This window comes from Callorhinchus milii, unplaced genomic scaffold, assembly GCF_018977255.1.
Source record: "Callorhinchus milii isolate IMCB2004 unplaced genomic scaffold, IMCB_Cmil_1.0 Scaffold3, whole genome shotgun sequence".
NCBI classification, from domain to species: domain Eukaryota; kingdom Metazoa; phylum Chordata; class Chondrichthyes; order Chimaeriformes; family Callorhinchidae; genus Callorhinchus; species Callorhinchus milii.
The window spans coordinates 89,223,462-89,246,305 of record NW_024704744.1 but is presented as its reverse complement, the minus strand read 5'-3'; the positions used below and the strand labels follow the sequence as shown (position 1 = coordinate 89,246,305).

The 22,844-nt window shown below is 47.9% G+C and overlaps 1 protein-coding gene across 4 annotated transcripts in view; it reads right to left on the bottom strand.

The window, feature by feature from the left end:
• Positions 1–22,844, bottom strand: part of kif6 (kinesin family member 6) — a 190,353-nt gene that overhangs the window by 103,900 nt on the left and 63,609 nt on the right. For all 4 annotated transcript variants that reach the window (XM_007910407.2, XM_007910408.2, XM_007910409.2 and 1 more), the window contains 3 exons: positions 3,004–3,109; positions 2,067–2,229; positions 754–960 (listed from right to left, as the gene is read on the bottom strand). In XM_007910407.2, coding sequence (XP_007908598.1) covers positions 754–960; positions 2,067–2,229; positions 3,004–3,109 — 476 coding nt within the window. The remainder of the gene's footprint in view (positions 1–753; positions 961–2,066; positions 2,230–3,003; positions 3,110–22,844) is intronic.

The following is a 22,844-nucleotide window of genomic DNA, read 5'->3' as shown; positions in this document are numbered from 1 at the left end:
GCCTTCATTATATCCAGGCTCAACTATGCCAACACCCTGCTTGTCGACCTCCACAACTCCTCTCTCCATCGGTTGCAGATCATCCAGAACTCTGCAGCCCGTGTGCTCTCCCGCACCAGTTCTATGACCCTATCATTCCCATCCTCACCCAACTCCACTGGCTTCCCATCACACAGAGAATACAGTTCAACATCCTGGTCCTCCCTTTCCAAGCCCTCCATGGCCTTGCTCCACCCTACATCTGCAAACCCCTAACCCCCTATCAACCTGCCCGCTCCCTCTGCTCAGTGGGCTCCAGCCTGCTCCACGTCCCCCACCTCACCCGCCCCATCATTGGCGGGCAGGCCTTCAGTCACTCTGACCCACCCTCTGGAACTCCATCCCACAGTCCCTCCACCTCGCCCCTCTCTTGCCTCCTTCAAGACCCATCTCAAGATGCTCCTCTTTGACTGTGCCTTCGGCCACCCTACTTCCCCCTCTGCCTTGGGATGTCCTCCTGATGTGAAAAGCGCTGCATAAATGTAATTTTGTTGTTGTTGTGTATGGAGAATGTTACTTTGGTACATCATTCAGAGGGCTGAATATCACCCAGGCAAACAGAATACACAACCTGAATGAAAAATAATTACCTCATGAATAAACTACCACTGATGCCCAGGTAAACAGTTACAGAAACTCCAAAGAATGAAAATCAGAAATCCTTAAACTTCAATCAGCAGATTCAAAGCCCAAACCCAATGGTAAGGGACCTACCTCTCCTCTTGTGAATGGGATCAGCTTCAGGTCCTGAGTTGCTTACGGTACTAGTAAACCTCACTTCAGAAGCTTGTCTCGACATCTGACTTGACCCTGAGGACAGGGCACTATTGGGAGGCGTCAGTTCCCCATTCTCCATGTTTAGTTTGTTGATGGCATCTTGTGCCTTCTTCTTCTCTTTCTTTAACATACTGACCAGGATGTCTGTGGCATTGGCTCAAGAAAATTTGTATCTTTTGTCCAGAAAATCCAGATTTATTCCAAGAAACTATCTATCACCTTGTTAGCCAAAAGTTCTGACATTCTAAACTGCTGTTCCCGACTGGTCAAGAAGGCCCAGTGACCAAATTTTTGTTTGAAAAAAATCCAAATAACATAACATGTAGGAGCAGGAGTAGGCCATTCGGCCCTTCGAGCCTGTCCCGCCATTCAATCATGGCTTATCTTCTAATCTAACTCCAGCTAATAACCTAACCCTGCCTTATCCCCATATCCCTTAATCCCTTTTGCAATAAGAAACCTGTCTATCTCAGTCTTGAATATGTTCAAGGACTGAGCGTCAACAGCCCTTTGGGGTAGTGAGTTCCATAGATTCCATACAAATATAAAGGTTCAGATGGAAAAGTCAGAGCGATGGTACGAGTAGTGTGATTATCTCAACAAGGGAAGAGAAAAACAAAAAAGCAGTCAGGGCTACTTACTTCTGAGGATGATATTTTTCAGTCTTAGCCTTAAGACCACTGTCTTGCAAATTAAGGGAATGCAAAATTTTGCAAAATTCTTAAATTCAGTTAATTCAGAAGTTGGTTTTGAATGTTTCTTGATTGGACGTGACTGTAACGTCCTCCAGAGTTACATAGCCTGTCAGTCCTGCTAGCCCAGGTTCAGTATGTGAAATGCAATATGATGAAACACCTCCACGGATGGTGCCTGCCACTAATCAAACTGCTCTATCAAGGTAGTCAGCATAGAATTGCCCTATTTGTTCTGCAGTATTACCTCTATTCCCCTGCTTTGTTGCAATCTCCCCCCTTTGTTTTGCATCATTAACACCTCTTTAACCCTTATTGTCTACCCAATTTTCCCCTTTGTCTTCCTTGCCCTGCCTCTCCATCTCTGCTAGCCGTTAAAAACCTCTCCCTCTCAACATACCCCAGTTCTGACGAAAGGTCATGGACCCGAAACGTTGACTCACTTTCCTTTCTCCATAGATGCTGCCTGACCTGCTGAGTGTTCCCAGCGACTTCTGTTTTTGTTTTCAGATTTCTAGCATCTGCAGTATTTTGCATTTTATAAACATAAAAGGATACTGATTTCATTATCTCGTTGCTGTAGGAGGTCTGTTAACTTTTTCATCTCTGTATTACTGGCTGCACTGCCTTCTCTGAATGCGCCGCCGTTCAGGTTAGAGGAAGAGAGACCACTATCTAACAGCAGGCTAGGAATGGAGCATTTCAGTTCATTTGCAAATTGCTGGAATGAAAGGTTAAAGACCATTTTCTTTAAAGTGGCTTCCGTTAGATATTAACTCGGCCCATCAGAACAATATGCTCATTTATATTTGCCTTCTTGGAGGATGAAGTTGTCAGATTTTCACCATTGGGTTTGTAAGAAGAAATGGCACTGTGGTTGATTCATTAAAAAAACACAGCATCATCCAATTGCACTGCAAGCTCTGTGCTACAGTGCCACAATACCAAAGTAACAGAATCTATCACTCAAGAATATCCCAACCACAGTCAATACTTGTTTCATTCTGCTATCTGACTGTGTTTTTAAAGTGGGAATGATTTTCCCTGCATTATACAAATGACAACTTGCTTTGTGACATCAGTGAATGAACTCTCAATACAGATTCAGCAGATAGTTTAAGGTGTAAATGGTTCCAAATGTTAATTCACACTTGAAACCCACCTTTTGTCATTCTTGCTGTTGAGGGCTATTAGCTCTTATTTTTAAACAAATGTAATATCTGATATTCAGCATTATCCTGGGACCTTTCTATGGTGTCTAAAATAAAAGTTGAACATCCCGTAATGTTTGAACATATGGATCAATCTACTACTGTTTTGACTATTGCTCATTGATGCCACCCATAGAAAACTGCTATTCACCAGTATCAATTTGGGAGGCAATACAATAAATATTGAAAACTTCATTCTAACATGGGTCTTTCAGTCAATCGCATCAACGTATTGTAATGCGTGGATCAGATTTAAAACAACAGCATTCTTACATAGTGCTGACCTTTAATCGCTGGAAGGAATGCTGAATCTTCCTCATGTCAGCTCCAACTTCAAGTGTGGCCTCAGGGTCAGTGTCTTCCAGAAATACTTTGATCAGTTCTTCTAACCTTAGGTAGGAGGTTGCAGAATGCAACAACAATAACAACAACAACAACAAGATTCCATTTTAGCGCAGTACAGTTGGGTCAGGACCCGAGCAGGGGGGAAATGGTCAGGGTGAGGGGAGGGAAGGGAGGGAGCGAGGAGGGGGAAATGGTGAGGGGAGGGAAGGGAGGGAGCGAGGAGGGGGGAAATGGTCAGGGTGAGGGGAGGGAAGGGAGGGAGGGAGTGAGGAAGGGGGAAATGGTCAGGGTGAGGGGAGGGAAGGGAGGGAGCGAGGAGGGGGGAAATGGTCAGGGTGAGGGGAGGGAAGGGAGGGAGCGAGGAGGGGGGAAATGGTCAGGGTGAGGGGAGGGAAGGGAGGGAGCGAGGAGGGGGGAAATGGTCAGGGTGAGGGGAGGGAAGGGAGGGAGCGAGGAGGGGGGAAATGGTCAGGGTGAGGGGAGGGAAGGGAGAGAGCGAGGAGGGGGAAATGGTCAGGGTGAGGGGAGGGAAGGGAGGGAGCGAGGAGGGGGAAATGGTCAGGGTGAGGGGAGGGAAGGGAGGGAGCGAGGAGGGGGGAAATGGTCAGGGTGAGGGGAGGGAAGGGAGGGAGCGAGGAGGGGGTAGAGAGTCGAGAGGGGAGCTGAAGGCACGGTCAAAGAGAAAGGTCTTGAGACCGGCCTTGAAGGAGGAAAGGGAGGAAGCGGCGAAGGCACTGGGGGATAGAGTTCCAGAGCCTGGGGGCTGAGAGGCTGAAGGCCCGGCCACCGATGGTAGGGCGGTTGGGGCGGGGGATGTGGAGCAGACTGGAGCCAGAGCAATGGAGGGTACGGGCAGGTAGGTAGGGGGATAGTAGGTTGGAGAGGTAGGAGGGAGCAAGGCCATGAATGGCCTTGTAGGTGAGGATGAAGATCTTGAATTCGAATAAGATCTGTCAAACACACAGTTGGGGTTTAACTTACACTGATCACTAAAATAGCCACCTTGCAATTGGATTCCCCATTTTTGTGAAAACAATGTTATTTTTAGTGTTCAGCACAATCTAAACCAATTGTTTACCATTATCTTTGAAAACGGCATTGTGAAACAAGATGATGTTGCATTGGATTTCTCTGAGCACTCACAGCAGTGTCTAACTCACTGACATCACAACACATACATGCCAATATTTGAGGAGACAAAAGATCACATTTCTTTCTGGAGGAGGAAGAGCATGGGGGGAGAACAATAAGCCTCCCACACTTACAAGACTGGTGTTTGCCTTTAATGTTATTAAAAAGCCTTTAATTCATAAATAATATTAAGAAACTGTTTGCTAAAGCTTCCATCAAACTACAACAACAACAACTTGCATCTATATAGCGCCCTTCAGCCAGAGCACTTGGTAACAAAACACTTAATTGGACAATGCACTGTTTGGTAATTAAATTAGTTTGTTTTTTATATCGTGCATATTAAAATCCCAACTGAATCGATCACCCATTTCTGCTCCAATTAAGATTCACACTAGAATTCAATCCAGTTTAACAAACCTATTGAGCATGTTAAATGGTAATCTTGAAGGCAGAAAGTGGTATGCTTGTACTACAAATGCAAATAAACACATCGTGGCCAGTTTGTTGTCTTACTCATAAAATAAAATTTTGAGATTATAATAATATTGATGTTAAAACACAAACATTTTCCAACAATAAGGGTGCGATATAAAATCCTCTGCTTTATTCTAAAGTTTGAATAAGACGTTTTTATGAATTTTTCTACTGTGAAGTGAAGCAACTGTGTTGTGGGTGAAACGACAGGGGACTGAGCACAGTTTGACTAGTTTATATTGCTTGGGTGCAGTGTTCCTGTAATCTCCCTCCTCCAGGTGGCACCAGGAGCAAGACAGTGATTAGCTCTACCTCAATACTCATTCATTTAGCAGTGAACGTGCAGGATTTATTGACGGACCTGCAAAGGAATCAACACAGCAAACTAACAAATCACATTAACTGAAATATTGTATCAGTCACACAGACAATATAGCAAATTGTGATGGGAAGAATGGGCACTATGATATAGGTGTCTGAAATGCTGTACACTGTCCAGCTCCTTGGGACATCCTACTGACGTGAAAGGCGCTATACAAATGTAATCTTGTTGTAGTTGTTGTCATACAAACCAAATTGTTTCCTTTATATTCAACAATCAGTTCCACAAAGTACTGAATAATCAGTGTTATCTGGGTCATCTGCCAACATGTTGAAGCAGGATGGCCATGTGTGGATCCACAGGGTTCTTACCATGTAAGTGAATTATCTGTATAAGTGGGTGTCTTATAGCAAGGTTCAACTGTCTCAACTGTTTAACTAAGTTTTGTTTCACTCCTTATGGTACCTTCTCTCACCATTCTCTCACCCTGTTGCACCTGCTGAAATGGAGTACTGTACTGTTGATGTGGGTAAACTAGCCCACAGGGTGAACTAGTATCCAGAAAATAGTACCACACACTTGTAGAAGTGAGTTGAGTCTGTGTTGAGTCTTGGTAGTCAGGTTTCTGAGCCGTGCAAGTTTGCCCTCTTCCAGAACACTACTGATTGACAGAACAGCCTGCCTAACTCATCAGCAGGACTTCGAGTGGCAGATGGGTTTCTGGGGGCAGGAATTCTTCTCATTTAATAATAATAATAATCCTTGCATTTGATATAGCGCTTTTCACGTCGGGAGGACGTCCCAAAGCGCTTCACAGAACACACTGTAAAGTGAATTGACTGTACATTTGTGGGCGAACGCGGCAGCCAATTGCGCACAGCAATGTTCCACAAACAGTCGTGGATTGAAAATGACCAATTTTATTATTGTTTTGTTTTTGAGGGATTATTATTAGGCGTCAGAATGACATCAGAAGCTATGAGAATACATGGCCAAATCTTGGAATGTGTATTTCAGCTCCAAAATCCATATAAGGTTTGATGGTGGACACACTGAGCCAAGGCTGGCCATTGTCACCCATCTTATTTGATGTGGCCATGAATGATGTGCGTTGGATGGCTTTGAGGGGGAAGGACTTGGTATATGTGTTCCAGGACTCTCTGACAGGATTGTGAAACTGCTGTTTGAGGACGATATTGTGCTGCTGGCAGACTCACCTGGGGACCTCATACAGTGCCCTCACCATGCTGAATACTGGGCTACAGAGTGAGACATGACGGTTGGCTCACATGCTGATTAAGCTTGGTACACGGCATTGGACTTGGACCTCAAGAACATCAAGTGGCTGGAATGTCGCTGTGCTGTAAAGGTGCTCCCACTATGCTGATGACAAGTCTCTCACATAACTGAGAGGAAACTCATGAGGAAAGTCTGAGGCTTGGAACGACAGCTGCTAGACAATGTCACCTGGAGTCTGAGTTAGTGACCAACCGTTCGTATATCCAGGGCTTGGATTCCAGGGCTTGATTGGTTTGCAAAGAGGTAAGCATCCGCTGTTCAAGCTCTGCACTTTCAACTGATGGATTGCTCAATGGGACGGGATGTGTGTGAGCTGTGGGTAGAACGATGATGGCAATGCTCTCATACATTTCGTGCTGAGCTGTGTTGCCCACCAAGCTCACAGGGAGTTCCTGGTACCTACTATCCACCTCCTGAGGGCTCAAACACGCGCTTGTTGGATGTCCAATGACCAACTAGTGACTATCCTCCTTGGGGGTTAGGTATGCAGGGCCTCCTTGGAGCTGAACTGGTTCCAAGTTAACATGCTTGGCAACGGAATGTCAGAATCAAGTTACCCTCTATGGCGGGCTTGGTAGTCCACTTCCTGAGCCATACCCTTTCAGGTATTGAAAGCTAATATGGATTCTGACTTAATCACGTCTCCCAGCAGAGCATTCCATATCCTTGCGATTCTGTGTCTGAAACAAATTCTCCTTAGCTTCCATTTGCTCAATTCCTAACTATCTTGGGACGTCCTCCCGACGTGAAAGACACTATACAAATGTAATTTTGGTGGTGTTGTATCTTGAATTTATTCTCTGATTGTGAATACATGAAGTCCCAAGGCGGTGGACAGTCAGGGGTTTGCCAACAAAGGATTTTGAACTCTATCCTCTGGGGGATGGAGAGCCAGTGGAACCAGGCGAGGGTAGGGGTGATGGGGTCACAGAGACTGACAAGCAGGGAGTTGGCGTAGTCGAGCCTAGATGTGATGAACGCGTGGATGAGGGTCTCAGTGGCTTGAGACAGAGTGGCGCAGCCGGGCAATGTTGTGGAGGTGGGAGAAGGCAGAGTGGGTCATGGCACGGATGTGGGGTAGAAAGAACAGTTGAGGGTCAAACAAGACAACAAGGTTCCGGATTGGCTTAGTAAGATGGAGTGTGCATCTCAGTTGAAGTTGAAGGAGGGGATGGGTGAGGCATGAGAGGGTGGGCAGAGGAGCCGGTTGGCAATGGAGAAGAGAAGCCTGGGGTTGTCATTGACCTCCAAGACTATGTTAGAGTAGAAGGATGATTTAGTGGAGGTGAGGAATGTGATCCAGGCAGATCTTTTGATGGATTGTTAAATAAGATTTAAGCCAGGTGAGCCAGGCTTATTAAGCCTTGGGTTTTGACAAAGGGTCATGGACCTGAAATGTTGACTCACTTTCCTTTCTCCATAGATGCTGTCTGATCTGCTGAGTGTTCCCAGCGACTTGTTTTTGTTTGAGCCAGGTGAGTTCGGCAGCACGCACCTGTGCCTTGAGGGAGTGTAGATGGCCGGTGTAACCAGGGTGACTTGCGTGAGTAGGACACAGTTCATTATAAAGACATATCAGTCTTTATATTGCAAAGTAATGTTTACACTACAAAAGTAAACCTTGTCTGAGTTACTCAGGAGGCCAGCCTGTGCATCACTATGTAGGGACTTTATTTGGCTGTAAAATGAAACAGTTTTATTGAAAATAAACTTACTTCAACTTAACACTTCTGTGATGAGATTGTACGGTGAGGGAAGGAAAAAGTGGCCAGGGTTTGCATTCGTCACGATTCCACAAGCTTCCTGGGAAGCGTATTATGTGAATATCAGGTGAAGATAGGAATAAGGTTTGCCTGAGATGTCCCCAGGTTGATTTCACCTTTGATAATGGCATTTGGCACATTTGTGCAGATTCAATGGGATAAATATTGAACATGTTGTTAAATTCTCCCCAGTGTCATTTCTTTCATCTCACCTGAAATCTCTCCCTCAAAATCCCTGTCAGGTGCCAGCTCTTTGCTATTATTTCCTACGTTTTCACTTAATGGCACAGGAACTGCAAAGCATTGACATGCTAGGATGCTCACTTTGTGGGAGAAAGTTCTGATGAATTAGTTGCATATCATTCACAAACAACGTGCAGTACAAACATAGGAAAGCCATTTTTAATAAACCACAGAACTAAGAACTATCTATTTTGTAGAGAGTGTAACACCACTTGACTTCCGATGCCAAGTACGAAGAGGTCCTGGACTTCTTTTTCTCTAAGGTAGATAACATCCACCTGGCTGGATTCTCCTCCTCCCCTCCCATGTCATCTACCACTCCCCCCCCCCATGCCTCCTTTATCACTCTCTCCTCCCACCATTGCCCCCATCCTAACATTTCCCCACCAACACTCATATGAAGCCCACCTTGTATTTTGCTTTTGATATAGTGCCTTATCACATGTTCGAGATGTCTCAAAGTGCTTCACAGAATATACTGTAAAGTGAATTGACTGCATATTTTGTGGACGACATGCGGCAGCCACTTGCGCACAGCAGTGTCCCACAAAGTCGTGGATTGAGTGACCAATTTATTACTTTTTTTGAAGGAATTATTGCCCCCGGAAAAGCAAACCGCCAATCAACTAACAACCAGGTTCCTACTTACTGCTAGGTAAAGAGAGGCGTGTGGAGTAAATAAACTTGCCCAACATTTCTAGTCACTCAACTCCCCCTCCTCTGCACAATCAACCACTGTCAAGCGCTCCGGGACGTTACCACAATGAAGGGCGCTGTATAAATGCAGGTGGCTGTTGTAGCAAGCAATGCTTAATAGAAATGGAAACAGTACTCTTTCAAAGTGTTCTGTTTTACTGATCAAGGCAATAATTCCTCCACAGTGGAAAATAGTCCATGATCTATTTAAATCTACAAGCTTCAAGCACTCACAACGTTCTTCACGTCACAAAGCCCTTCTTGGCATTCATCCAAGACACACAATTCACTTTTTTAAAATAATTGATGCTACAACCTGCTCACTAAAAACTGGTGTGTGTGCCCTATGCTTAAACTTTGTGCTGCTTCAACAGACAAAGAAAACAATTTGTAGAAATTGCTCAGGTCACAGCTATAAACAAAGCACTCCTTTCTTCGCTGCAAAGACTCTTTTAGTTCTGCTGGGGCCTATTCTATATTTTTCTTTTGCACAGCAATTTCCTGATTTCCAGTGTCCTGAATCCTTGAACTGATTCCAAAATTTGGGCAATTGAGTCTTCAAGCACACGTTAGATACATCACTGCCAGTAATAAAGGACCACTTCTTCCTAACTTGCTTTATACTGGTGTAATACTGGGGGAGTGCCGCATTACTGGAAGTGTCATCCTTTGGATGAGAAGTTAAACCAAGGTCCCACCTGTTTGTTCCTCACATGGACATTCAAGATCCCTTGACACTATTCAACAACAAAAGGGAGTTTTTGCTGGTGCTTGCCAACAATCCTGTTCACCTCTTCATCTCCAACTCTTCAGTGTTTTCTTAGCTGCTTTCTTGCTGTGTATGAACCATTATGATCTGTTACGACTCATCTCCAAACTCTGCTTAACTTTACATCAAAAGCAAAGGTGAATACCATTTATTTTGGTGGTCAACTGATACAACAGCTTTTGACAATGAAAAGCTGAATTGGGCAAGGTTTTTAACAAAACGTTCTACTCACTATCTGATAACTAACTTACAAAATACTTCCAGCACTGGCATGATTTTAAATCAAAGCAACTGCTTCGAAATATATCATTTTAAGTTAAAGTTTATTAAATCTAAGTCTCACTCAACCCAGCTGAATGAAAGCCTTTGTTTTACCTAGTTATGTGCTTAAGAACAAAATCCTGAACAGTACTTTCACGTATTCTTAGGCAGCAAGACAGCAAAGCACAGGTTCAAGGTTCTGAAGGACCAGTTTATGACAGACATCAAGAATTGTTTCTTTGCATTAAGGGCAATCAAAAACTGGAATATGTTAATGAGAACAGTTGTCAAAACCAGGACATTGGACTCATTTAAGAACCCTTGATGTTATGGTAGGAAGTCAGTAGGATTGGTAATTTGGAAGAATGTGATCAAATTTTGTATAGTCTATATATTGAATAATAAAGATTAAGAAATAATAATAAGAATAATCCTTGCATTTGATATAGCGCTTTTCACGTCTTCTAGACATTTCAAAGCACTTCACAGAATAGACTGTATTTCTTTAATATAAAAATATAGCATTTCTTTAATATAAAAAATATGAAAATGCAAATGTAGTGTAACAGACTTTGGGTCTAGCATTGTAATGACCAACTGCAGTGTATATGAGAAGGGTGGCTGGAGCCTGGGTGGTATAAAGACATAAACCAATCTAGTCCCCAATCTCTCTTACTCTGGGAATGGATGAAGAAAGTCTCTGGCCCTTAGTGTTAGAAAGAACAAAGGCAGCCTGAGAAGCCTGGAAACAGATCTGTGACTATTATGCATGGTGTTTGAGAGACTGTGAGTATCTGAATGCGGATTGGAATTTGTGATTAAGGGGGAGGCATAGCGGGTATGCAAGTACACTGAACACATACCCGGGCACCTCTAACCCCCAACTTTCCTCCACCACCTCCCCCTCCCCAGGTCTACAGTGTCTGCCAAGGATACCTGGATGCCTTCTCCCCAGGATAATAAACCTTGAGTAAAGAGCCAACTCTATCTCCACATGCATTTGGTTTCTGCCTGGTCTGATAGAGGAGGGGAGTTAGAGTAGGACTAATAAAAATAATATGAACCATTCCTGAGACAACAGCTTTATAATTGCTTTTATACTGAATCATGGATTTTTATATGTTCTCCTTATGTCATCTTCCAGGTCAGAGGATTCCAATGTAATAGCTTGTAATACTAATTATAGCCAATTTGGCGCTAATGACTTGTTTATGTTAGAAGTAGGATTTCAACAGCTTAAACACAAGTTAACCCAGGACTCCTACTGTTGACAGAAGAGGAAACATTTATCCCAAAAGTTATCAGATGAATTTGAACTAAAATTCCAGAGGTGAATGGACAGAATTCAAACCCACTACATCACTTAAATCTGTCTCTATGTGTATTTCAATAATCCAAATGTTTGCATTCCAAAGATTTAAAAGTTTTGAAAGAAAAAACAATTTATTTCCAAAAAAAATCGACAACACAGGCAACCCAGTACGACTGCTGCTACAGTACAACTAGCAATCAGTAGTACCACACTGGGGATTATTTTACTATCCGACAGACACATGCTCCACAACACCTTGGCTTTTTGAGAAGCATATTCTTAAAATCATAATTTCACTGCTTGTCACAACAACAACCGGCACTTATATAGCGCTCTCCACGCAGGGTAGGGTCTTAGAGCACTTAACCTCCCCCAGGGCTCACATCAGGGCCCACCATGGTCCTGTTGGGTTGGCTGCCCCAGCCCCAGCCCATGGGATAATGTTTCCATCCACCTGACCGCTCGCTCCTGGTCCCCGCGTGCGCACTATGGCTGCCGCTATGACCCATGCCCCCTCACCCTCTCCCTCCCTCCTCTCTACTCCCAAACCCTCCCCCCTGCATCTCTCCCACTCTCTCCTCCTCTCTCTCCGTCCCTCTCACCTTCTATCCCCACTTGACCCTTCTACAACCTCCCTCTGTTCCATCCTGGGAATCCTCCGCCCGCCGGGCTCACCGTGGCACTCGCGCGTTGGCTGTCCAGCAGCAGCCACACCGACTGCCCCATTCCCCACCACACTCGCCAGCCACCCCGGACACAGACCCGGGGAGCCAACCTCCCCTCCCTCATCCCCATTTCCCCCACCCCTGCCTCACAACCTGGACCCCCTCCCCTCCCACACACCCTTCTGTCAACCGCTCCCTCCACATCGGACTACAAAACGTCCGCTCCCTCTGTAACAAGGCCCTGGTCATCAACGATCTCATCCTTGATGAGAGCATTGACATCATGGCCTTAACGGAAACCTGGCTCACCCCAGGCGACACCTTCCCCCTCACGGAGGCCACACCACCCGGCTACACCTCCCACCACATCCCTCGCCCCAAACGCTGTGGTGGTGGTGTAGCCCTTATCTCAAGGACACCACTTGCCTTATCCCCCTACTCCTCTGGCTCTTTCCCCTCTTTCGAGCACCTCACCCTCTCCCACCCCTCCTTCCTCTCACTCAAAATCCTCCTCCTCTACCGGCCCCCTAAAGCCTCTCCCACCTTCATCTCCGATATCTCGACACTTCTCACATCTCTCTGCCTCTGCTCTGATCGCCTCATCATCCTGGGCGACTTTAACCTACACTTCACCCCCTCCTGCTCCATCTCCTCAGACTTCTCTTCCCTGCTCTCCTCGCTCAACCTCTCCCTCCACATCAACTCCCCCACTCACAGTCACGGCCACCCACTCGACTTGGTGATCACCCGGGGCCTCAGTGTCTCGGATGTCACTATCACCGACAAGGCCGTCTCCGACCACCACTTCATCTCCTTCACCACCTCCACCCCCCTCCCCACCTCCACCAGACCCACCACCATCTTCTACCGCCCTGGAAGAAGTTACCCCCACAATCCTTAACCGCTGCCTTGCAGTCCTCTGAACTCCTCTCCCTCTGGCCTTCAAACCTCACTGACCATTCTTCTGCTCTCACCCTCCTCCACAACACCCACTCCTCCACACTTGACACTCTTGCCCGCATCACCTACCGTACTGTCTCCTACTCTCGCTCCTGCCCCTGGTTCACCACCCACCTCCGCTCACTGAAGAGCCAGGTGTGGGCCGCTGAACGCACCTGCGTCAAATCTGGCCTAACGGTCCACCGACAAATCTGGCTGGACCTCATCAAAATCTACCGCTCCACTCTAGCCTCGGCCAAGTCGTGCTTCTACTCCAGGATAATCCTGGAGGCGAAGAACAACCCCAGGCTAGTGTTTTCTACCACATCCCGACTCCTCCCCCCCCCCCGCCACCCGCGCAGGTCATCTCCTCCAACCTTCACTGCGAGGAGATGCTGGATTTCCTTGAATCCAAAATCAAGGGAATTCGCTCCGCGGTCACTTCCCCTCCAACATCCACCCACCCCCAACCCCCTCCCTCCCACACTCCGACTCCTACCCATCCTCCCCTACACACCTTCGTACCCGTTTCCCCACCCTCTGTCACCAAACTCATCCTATCCCTGAAACCCACCACCTGCTCCCTTGACCCCATCCCCACTCCACTCCTTATCTCCCAGCTCCACCTCCTTGCCCCACATATCACAGACATCGTCAACCTGTCCCTCTCCTCTGGCTCTGTTCCCATTCCATTAAAAACTGCCACCATCACTCCCACCTTGAAAAAACCCTCCCTTGATGCGTCGCAGCTATCAAGCTACCGGCCCATCTCCAACCTCCCCTTCCTGTCCAAGGTCCTGGAACGAGTTGTCGCCTCCCAGCTGCGCTCTTTCCTCTCCACCCATTCATTATTCGAACCCCTTCAGTCGGGTTTCCGTGCTGCCCATAGCACAGAAACTGCCCTGGTCAAGGTCACCAATGCCATCCTGACCATCTGTGACCAGGGCTCCCTCTGCCTCCTCGTCCTCCTCGACCTATCGGCAGCATTCGATACGGTCGACCACGCTATCCTCCTCCACCACTTGTCCTCCCACCTAAACCTTCAAGGCACTGTCCTTGAGTGGTTTAGGTCGTACCTCTCCCACCGTCTTCACTTTGTTTCCACGAATGGTTTTTCCTCCACCCCCCGCACTGTCTTGTGCGGTGTCCCTCAGGGCTCTGTCCTCGGTCCCCTCCTCTTCACCCTCTATATGCTCCCCCTCGGTGACATCATCCGCAGACATGGGGTTAACTTCCACATGTATGCGGATGACACCCAACTCTACATTTCCTCTTCTACCCTCAACTCCACGACCACCGATGTCCTGACAGCTGCCTGTCCGACATCGAGTCCGGGAGGAGAGACAACTTTCTTCAGCTCAACGTGTGTAAAACTGAGGCCCTCCTGATTGGCTCACGTCAGCGCCTCCGCACCTCAGGCGCTGACACCATCAGCATCCAAGGCTGCACTCTCCATCTCTCAAAGCAGTCAGGAACCTCGGTGTTCTGTTCGACCCTGAGCTGTCCTTTCTCCCTCATATCCGCACCACAACTGGCACCGCCTTCCATCACCTACGGAACGTCGCCAGACTACGGCACTACCTCACCCCTCACGCTGCTGAAACCCTGGTCCACGCCTTTATCACCTCAAGGCTGGACTATGGGAACTCTCTCCTCGCCGCCTTCCCGGCACTTCCCTCCACAAGCTGCAGGTCATTCAGAACTCTGCAGCTCGTGTACTGTCCCGCACCAGGCTTCGGGAACACATCACTCCCACCCTCGCTCGCCTCCACTGGCTCCCCATCCCCCAGAGGATCGATTTCAAGATCCTCATCCTCACCTACAAGGCCATTCACGGCCTTGCTTCCTCCTACCTCTCCGACCTACTATCCCCCTACCTACCTGCCCGTACCCTCCGTTCCTCTGGCTCCGGTCTGCTCCACATCCCCCGCACCAACCACCCTACCATCGGTGGCCGGGCCTTCAGCCTCTCAGCCCCCAGGCTCTGGAACTCTATCCCCCAGTGCCTTCGCCGCTTCCTCCCTTTCCTCCTTCAAGGCCGGTCTCAAGACCTTTCTCTTTGACAGTGCCTTCAGCTCCCCTCTCGACCCTCTACCCCCTCCTCGCTCCCTCCCTTCCCTCCCCTCACGTTGACCATTTCCCCCCTGCTCGGGTCCTGACCCAACTGTACAGCGCCTTGGGACGTCCTCCCGATGTGAAAGGCGCTCTATAAATGGAATCTTGTTGTTGTTGTTGTTAACAGTGGCGGAACCTGACTTCAAGCCGTGGGTGCGGGTACGGTGGCCATAAACACAATTGAAGAGGAAGGTTTTCAGGCTGGACTTGAAAACGGGGAGAGTGGGGCAAGGCGGAGGGATTGAGGGAGAGTGTTCCAGAGTTTCGGTGCGTAGTGGCAAAAAGTGCAACCTCGGATGGCGGGGCAGAGGGTGCGAGGGATGAGCAGGTGGCTGGGTGGTGGATTGGAGAGTGAGGTCGGAGACGTAGGGAGGAGCCAGAGAGTGCAGGGATTTGAACACAAGTGTGAGGACCTTGAAGTCAACCTGTTCGGTGATGGGGAGTTAGTGAAGCCTGGCCAGAACCGGTGAGATGTGAGTACGGAGTTTTGTCCGGGTCGGTATGCAGGCAGCAGAATTCTGAATGAGCTGGATCTTTTGAATAGTGGAGGGGGGGAGGAGTGCATTTGAGAATTCGAAGCGGGAGGTGACAAACGCATGCACAAGGGTTTCAGCTGTATTTGTGGTAAGGTACAGTTGGAGGCAGGCAATGTGGTGGAGGTGGAAGAAGGTGGTCCTGGTCAGGGACCGGATGTGGGGGAGAAAGGACAGCTGGGGGTCGAACCGGATGCCTAGATTTGTGCACTGGTTCAGTGAGTATGAGGGAAAGTCCAGCAAGGTTGAGGAGTTTAGATTTGCAGGAGTAAAGAGGTTGACAAGATCCAAGGAGTATGGCTTCCATCTTGTCCACATTCAGCTACAGAAAGTTAACATCATATACATTTACTATATTTCCAGGCGTATTAATATCCCAGTTACTATTATGACCCACTCAAAGTTCTAAATTGCATTATTACTTTGATTTTATAAAGATTCTTTATCTACATTTGTGGACCTGGCAGTATGTTATTGATCTAAGATTGCATAAACATTGCATAGCTTTGCTCTCCATTCTGTAAGGTCTCACAGTGGATATAAAGTAAGAGGACAGGAGATGTGCACATTAACTTTTTGGCTTCTGTCCCATTTTTGATGTGGACCTGTAAATTCCTTCAAGAAAGCATGACATGTATCAGATTTCAATGCCTCTGTTTTTGTGGGTCTGCAAGATCCCAGTTTACTGCAAGGGCATCCAGTGCCAGTGGCAAATACATTGTTGTTTAACATATACTCCTCCTCCTGCTTGGCTCCCGTCAGCAACTCTACACCTCAGGCAATGGCAGCATTACCATCCAATGATGCACACTCCACCTCACTGAGACAGTCTGGAACCTTGTTGTCCTGTTTGATCCTTAACTGTCCTTTCTACCCCACATCCATGCCATGAACCCCTCTGCCTTCCCTCACTTCCGCAACATCACCCTGCTACGCCACTGCCTTACCACTCAGACAGTCAAAACCCTCATCCATGCATTCATCACATCTAGGCTTGACTATGCCAACTCCCTGCTTGTCAGCATTTCCAACTCTTCCCTCCACAAGCTGCAGATCATCCAGAACTCTTTCCTGCACCAGGCTTCATGACCCTATCAACCCCACCCTTGCTCAGCTCCTCCACTGGCTCCCAATCTCCTAGAGAATAGAGTTCAAAATCTTCATCCTTGTCTTCAAGGCCCTCCACAGCCTTGCTCATTTCTACCTCTGTGACCTGCTGACCCCATATCAATCTGTCTGCTCCCTCCGCTCAGCAGGCTCCGGCCTGCTCCAGGTCCTACACCCGGCACACAATCGGCGGTTGGGCCTTCAGACTCTATCTCCACCTTTTGGAACTCCATCCCACATTTCTTTTGCCTCATTCCCTCCCTTGCCTCCTTCATAATAATAATAATAATAATCCTTGCATTTGATATAGCGCTTTTCACGTCAGGAGGACGTCCCAAAGCGCTTCACAGAACACACTGTAAAGTGAATTGACTGTATATTTGTGGGCGAACGCAGCAGCCAATTGCGCACAGCAATGTCCCACAAACAGTCACAGATTGAAAATGACAACAGCAACAAAATTACATTTATGGAGCGCCTTTCACATCAAGAGGAAGTCCCAAGGCCCTGGGTAGTCAGGGGTCAGGATCCGAACATGGGGGAGGGGTGGGAAATGTAATTGATGCAGTGTGTAAATGTAATTTTGTATTGTATGTTCCAAAATGAAACAAATACTGATTGTAACATAATACTGTACAGATTGCCCACAAAGTCTTCTTCCACCTCTTCCACCTCTCCCTCCACCCCTCCCCCACCCCGTTTCAAAAAACATAACATAATAACATAACATGTAGGAGCAGGAGTAGGCCATTCGGCGCTTCGAGCCTGTCCCGCCATTCAATCATGGCTGATCTTCTAATCTAACTCCAGCTAATAACCTGACCCTGCCTGACCCATCCGCAAACATGGGGTTAACTTCCACATGTATGCGGATGACACCCAACTCTACCTTTCCTCCTCTACTCTCAACTCCACGACCACCGATGTCCTGACAGCTGCCTGTCCGACATCGAGTCCTGGACGAGAGACAACTTTCTTCAGCTCAACGTGCGAAAAACCGAGGCCCTCCTGATTGGCTCACGTCAGCGCCTCCGCACCTCAGGTGCTGACACCATCAGCATCCAAGGCTGCACTCTCCACCTCTCAAAGCAGTCAGGAACCTCGGCGTTTTGTTCGACCCTGAGCTGTCCTTTCTCCCTCACATCCGCACCACAACTGGCACCGCCTTCCATCACCTCCGGAATATCGCCAGATTACGGCATTACCTCACCCCTCACGCTGCTGAAACTCTGGTTCACGCCTTTGTCACCTCAAGGCTGGACTATGGGAACTCTCTCCTCGCCGCCTTCCCGCCACCTCCCTCCACAAGCTGCAGGTCATTCAGAACTCTGCAGCTCGTGTACTGTCCCGCACCAGGCTTCGGGACCACATCACTCCCACCCTCGCTCGCCTCCACTGGCTCCCCATCCCCAGAGGATTGATTTCAAGATCCTCATCCTCACCTACAAGGCCATTCACGGCCTTGCTCCCTCCTACCTCTCCAACCTACTATCCCCCTACCTACCTGCCCGTACCCTCCGTTCCTCTGGCTCCGGTCTGCTCCACGTCCCCCGCCCCAACCGCCCTACTATCGGTGGTCGGGCCTTCAGCCTCTCAGCCCCCAGGCTCTGGAACTCCATCCCCCAGTGCCTTCGCCGCTTCCTCCCTTTCCTCCTTCAAGGCCGGTCTCAAAACCCTTCTCTTTGACCGTGCCTTCAGCTCCCCTCTCAACTCTCTTCCTCCTCCTCGCTCCCTCCCTTCCCTCCCCTCACCCTGACCATTTCCCCCTCCTCTCTCCCTCCCTTCCCTCCCCTCACCCTGACCATTTCCCCCCTGCTCGGGTCATGACCCAACTGTGCAGCGCCTTGGGACGTCCTCCTGACGTGAAAGGCGCTCTATAAATGGAATCTTGTTGTTGTTGTTGTTGCCTTATCCCCATATTACTTAATCCCTTTTGCAATAAGAAATCTATCTATCTCAGTCTTGAATATGTTCAAGGACTGAGCGTTAACAGCCCTTTGGGATAGTGAGTTCCATACATTCACCGCCCTTTGTGTGAAGAAGTTCTTCCTCAACTCAGTGTGAAAGGACTGCCTCTGATTTTAAGGTTGTGACCCCTGGTTTTAGTTTCTCCAACCAGGGGAAACAGTCTCCCACTATCTACTCTATCATGCCCTTTGATGATCTTACAACCTTATCCCCCCTTACAACTTCTCCCGTCTCTGACTGAAGTGGACCTACACTTACCCTCACTAGCCTATTCCTCTTAATATATTTGTAAAAACTTTTACAATCAGACTTAACATTCCTAGCTAGCTTACCCTCATACTCCTTTTTCTTGCTCTTAATGAGTTTTTTAGTTTTATTTTGCTGGTTTCTAAAACTCTCCCAATCTTCAGATTTGCTGCTTTTCTTGGCAGTTTTATAAGCCTTTTCTTTTAATTTGATGCTTTCCCTAACTGCTCTAGTTAGCCACGGATGAATTGCTTTCCCTGTCGTACTCTTATTCCGCAAGGGACTATGCGACTGCTGAGAATTTTGCACTACGTCCTTGAATATTTGCCACAGTTGGTCTACATTTTTACCTCTTAATCTTATTCTCCAGTCTATTTTACCCAAATCTTTCCTCACACCTACAAAATTGGCCCTACTTAGAGTCAGAATACTTGCCTCGGATTTAACTATATCCCTCTCTAACTTAATGCAGAATTCAATCATATTGTGATCACTCTGCCCTTGAGGAGTCTTAATACCTACACTGCCAACTAGCCCTGTTCTGTTACACAAAACAAGGTCTAGGATGGCCTGTCCCCTAGTTGGTTCCTCGGCTGCTCTAGAAAGTTATCTCTCATACACTCAATGAACTCTTCTTCTGACCTACTTTTGCCAATTTGGTTTTCCCAATCCATGTGGAGATTGAAATCACCCACTATTATCGCTTTACCTTTCCTACATGCTCCACTGCTTTCTTGATTGATACCCTGTGCTATATTGTGATCGCTGTTTGGGGGTCTATAAACCACTCCCATTAATATTTTCTGCCCTTTATTATTTTTTATTTCCACCCATATTACTCAACCTCCTGGTCATCGGAGTTCAGATTCTTCCTCTCCACTGCTTTTATTTCATCCCTAATTAACAGGGCTACCCCTCACACACACACCCCCCCCACCACCTCTTTTCCCATAGTGTCTATCTTTCCTGTAAACTGAGAACCCTGGAATATTTAATTCCCACCCTAGATCTCCTTGTAACCGTGTTTCAGTGATGGCTACTAGATCGTACCCATATGTGTCTATCTGTGCTTTTAATTCATCAGTTTTATTCCGAATGCTTCACGCATTCAGATATAACATTTTTAATTTCCTACCATTTCCTCTACTCTGATTCCTTATCTACTTATCTACTTTGCCAAGTTAACATATTCCTATTATGTGGCATGCTATTCTGCACTGTCATCTTTACTTTTTCTAGTGCGAACTTATGGTTTCCCTTGCCTATATATTCCACCTCCTTACTAGTTTAAATTCCTATTTATTTCGATGTTAATTCGTTTAGCTAGGACATTTGTCCCAGCACGATTTAAATGCAGCCCTTTTCTCTAAAAGAGCTCTCTTTTCCCCCAATACTCGTGCCAATGGCCCATTGAAAGAAATCCCTGATTTCCGTACCACTCTTTTAGCCATGCGTTCAAGTCCTAAATTTGTTTGTTCCTGTACCAATTGTCGTATGGTACAGGCAGTAGTCCCGATATTACCACCTTCGATGATCTCGACTTCAATTTGGACCCCAGCTCTTCGAATTCCCTTCTCAAGTCATCTTGGCCAACTCTACTGATGTCATTGGTACCTATGTGAAGTACCACCAATGGATCCTTGCCCTCATATTTTAAAACAGTGATATGAGTCTCTGGAGGAGCTGAAAAAGCTGTCAGACGCATTTCACCTCGTCACTCCATCTCACTCCATCTGTTACGGGAGATGTCACACCGAACATGGTGACTGATCATTATCTGCCATGAAAATGATGGCGCTCACACCATCATGTGGAGTCCTGTAGCTCAGTGATTAGAGCACTTGCCCCACAAGCAAGAGGTTCTGGGATTGATTCCCAGGCAGGGCGAAACATTGGACAGGTCTCCTTACTCCACACAGCTCTGTTTACCTAGCAGTAAGGAGGAACCAAATAGTTAGTTTATTGGAGGATCGCTTTCCCAGGGGCAATAATGTTTTTTAAAAAATTGGGTCACTCAATGCATGACTGTTTGTAGGACACTGCTGTGCGCAATTGGCTGCTGCATTTCGCCCACAAAATATACAGTCAATTCACTTTACAGTATATTCTATGAAGCGTTTTGGGATGTGTAGAACAACAAAAAAACAAAATTACATTTGTATAGCGCCTTTCACATCGGGAGGATGTCCCAGGGTGCTGGACAGACAGAGCTGAGGATCGGGGGAGGGGGAGAGGGTGGATGGCAGGGGGGGAAGCAGGGAGATCAAAAGCACGGTCGAAGAGGAGGATCTTGAGATGGGTCTTGAAGGTGGCGAGGGAGACGAGGCGGAGGGACTGCGGGATGGAGTTCCAGAGGGTGGGTGCAGAGTGGCGGAAGGCCAGCCCACCGATAGTGGAGCGAGCAAGGCGGGGAACGTGAAGCAGACCGGAGCCCGCTGAGCGGAGGGAGCGAACACCGTGATAGGGGGTTAGGAGACAGGAGAGGTAAGGGGGAGCAAGACGTGGAGGGCTTCGCGGTGAGGACCAGGCTCTTGAACTGTATCCTCTGTGTGATGGAAAGCCAATGGAGTTGGGCAAGGATGGGGGTGATAGGGTCACAGAGTTTGGTGCGGGAGAGGACAACGGGCTGCAGAGTTCTGGATGATCTGCAGCCTGTGGAGGGAGGAGTTGGGGAGGCCGACAAGCAGTGAGTTTGCATAGTCGAGCCTTGATGTAATGAAGGTGTGTATGAGGGTTTCGGTGGCCTGCGGTGTGAGACAGTGTCGGAGCCGGACCTGAGGTGAGGAGGCGCTGATGGGAGCCAATCAGGAGAGCCTCGGTCTTGCTGACGTTCAACTGAAGAAAGTTATCTCTCATCCAGGACTTAATGTCCCACAGACATTCAGTAAGGACAGCAGTGGCCTGGAGTCAAAGGTGGAGGCAGAGAGGTAGAGTCATCCGCATACATGTGGAAGTTGACCCATATCTGCGGATGATGTCACCAAGAGGGAGCGTATAGATATTGAAGTGGAGGTGACCAAGGAGCCCTGAGGAACGCCGCACAAGACAGTGCGGGGGGTAGAGGAGAAACTGTTTGAGGAGATGAAGTGCAGGTAGTGTGAGAGATACAATCTGAACCAATCAAGGACAGTGCTGGGGAGTTTGAAGTGAGAGGAGAGGGGTGGATGAGGATAGAGTGATCGATGGTGTCGAAAGCAGCAGAGAGGTCAAGGAGAACGAGGGAGGCAGAGGGAGCCCTGGTTGCAGATGGATAGAATGTCATTTGTCACTTTGACCAGGGCTGTTTCTGTGCTGTGGGCGGCACGGAAGCCCGATTGGAGGGGTTCGAGAAGGGAGTGGCGGGAGAGGAAGGAGCGAAGCTGAGAAGCAACAACTCGTTCCAGGACCTTGGAGAGGAAGGGGAGGTTGGAGATAGAGCGGTAGTTAGGGAGTAGGGGAGGGTTTTTTAATGATAGGAGTGATGACAAGAGTTTTTTTTTAAAAGGGGTGGGAACGGTACCAGAGGACAGGAAGAGGTTAACAATGTCAGTGAGTAAAGGGGCAAGGAGATGGAGCTGGGAGGTAAGGATGGGGGTGGGGATGGGGTCGAGGGAGCAGATGGTGGGTTTCATACAGGTTATGGTGGTGATGAGAGAGGAGGGGGAGATAGGTTTAAAGGTGTGGAAGGAGGGATGGGTAGGGGCTGGGATGGGAGGAGGAGATGGGGAGGGGGTAGCAGTTGCAGTGGCAGAGGCAGCTGAGTGGATTCCCTCGACTTTGGATTCGAGGAAGTCCAGCATCGCCTTGCAGCTGGCATTTGCATTTGAGGTGAGGATGAGTGAGGCGTGAGAGGGTGGGTGGAGGAGCCTGATGGAGAAGAGGAGACTTAGCCTCCAAGATTGTCTTGGAGTAGAACATCGATTTAGCGGAGGCGAGGGCGGAACAGTAGGACAGC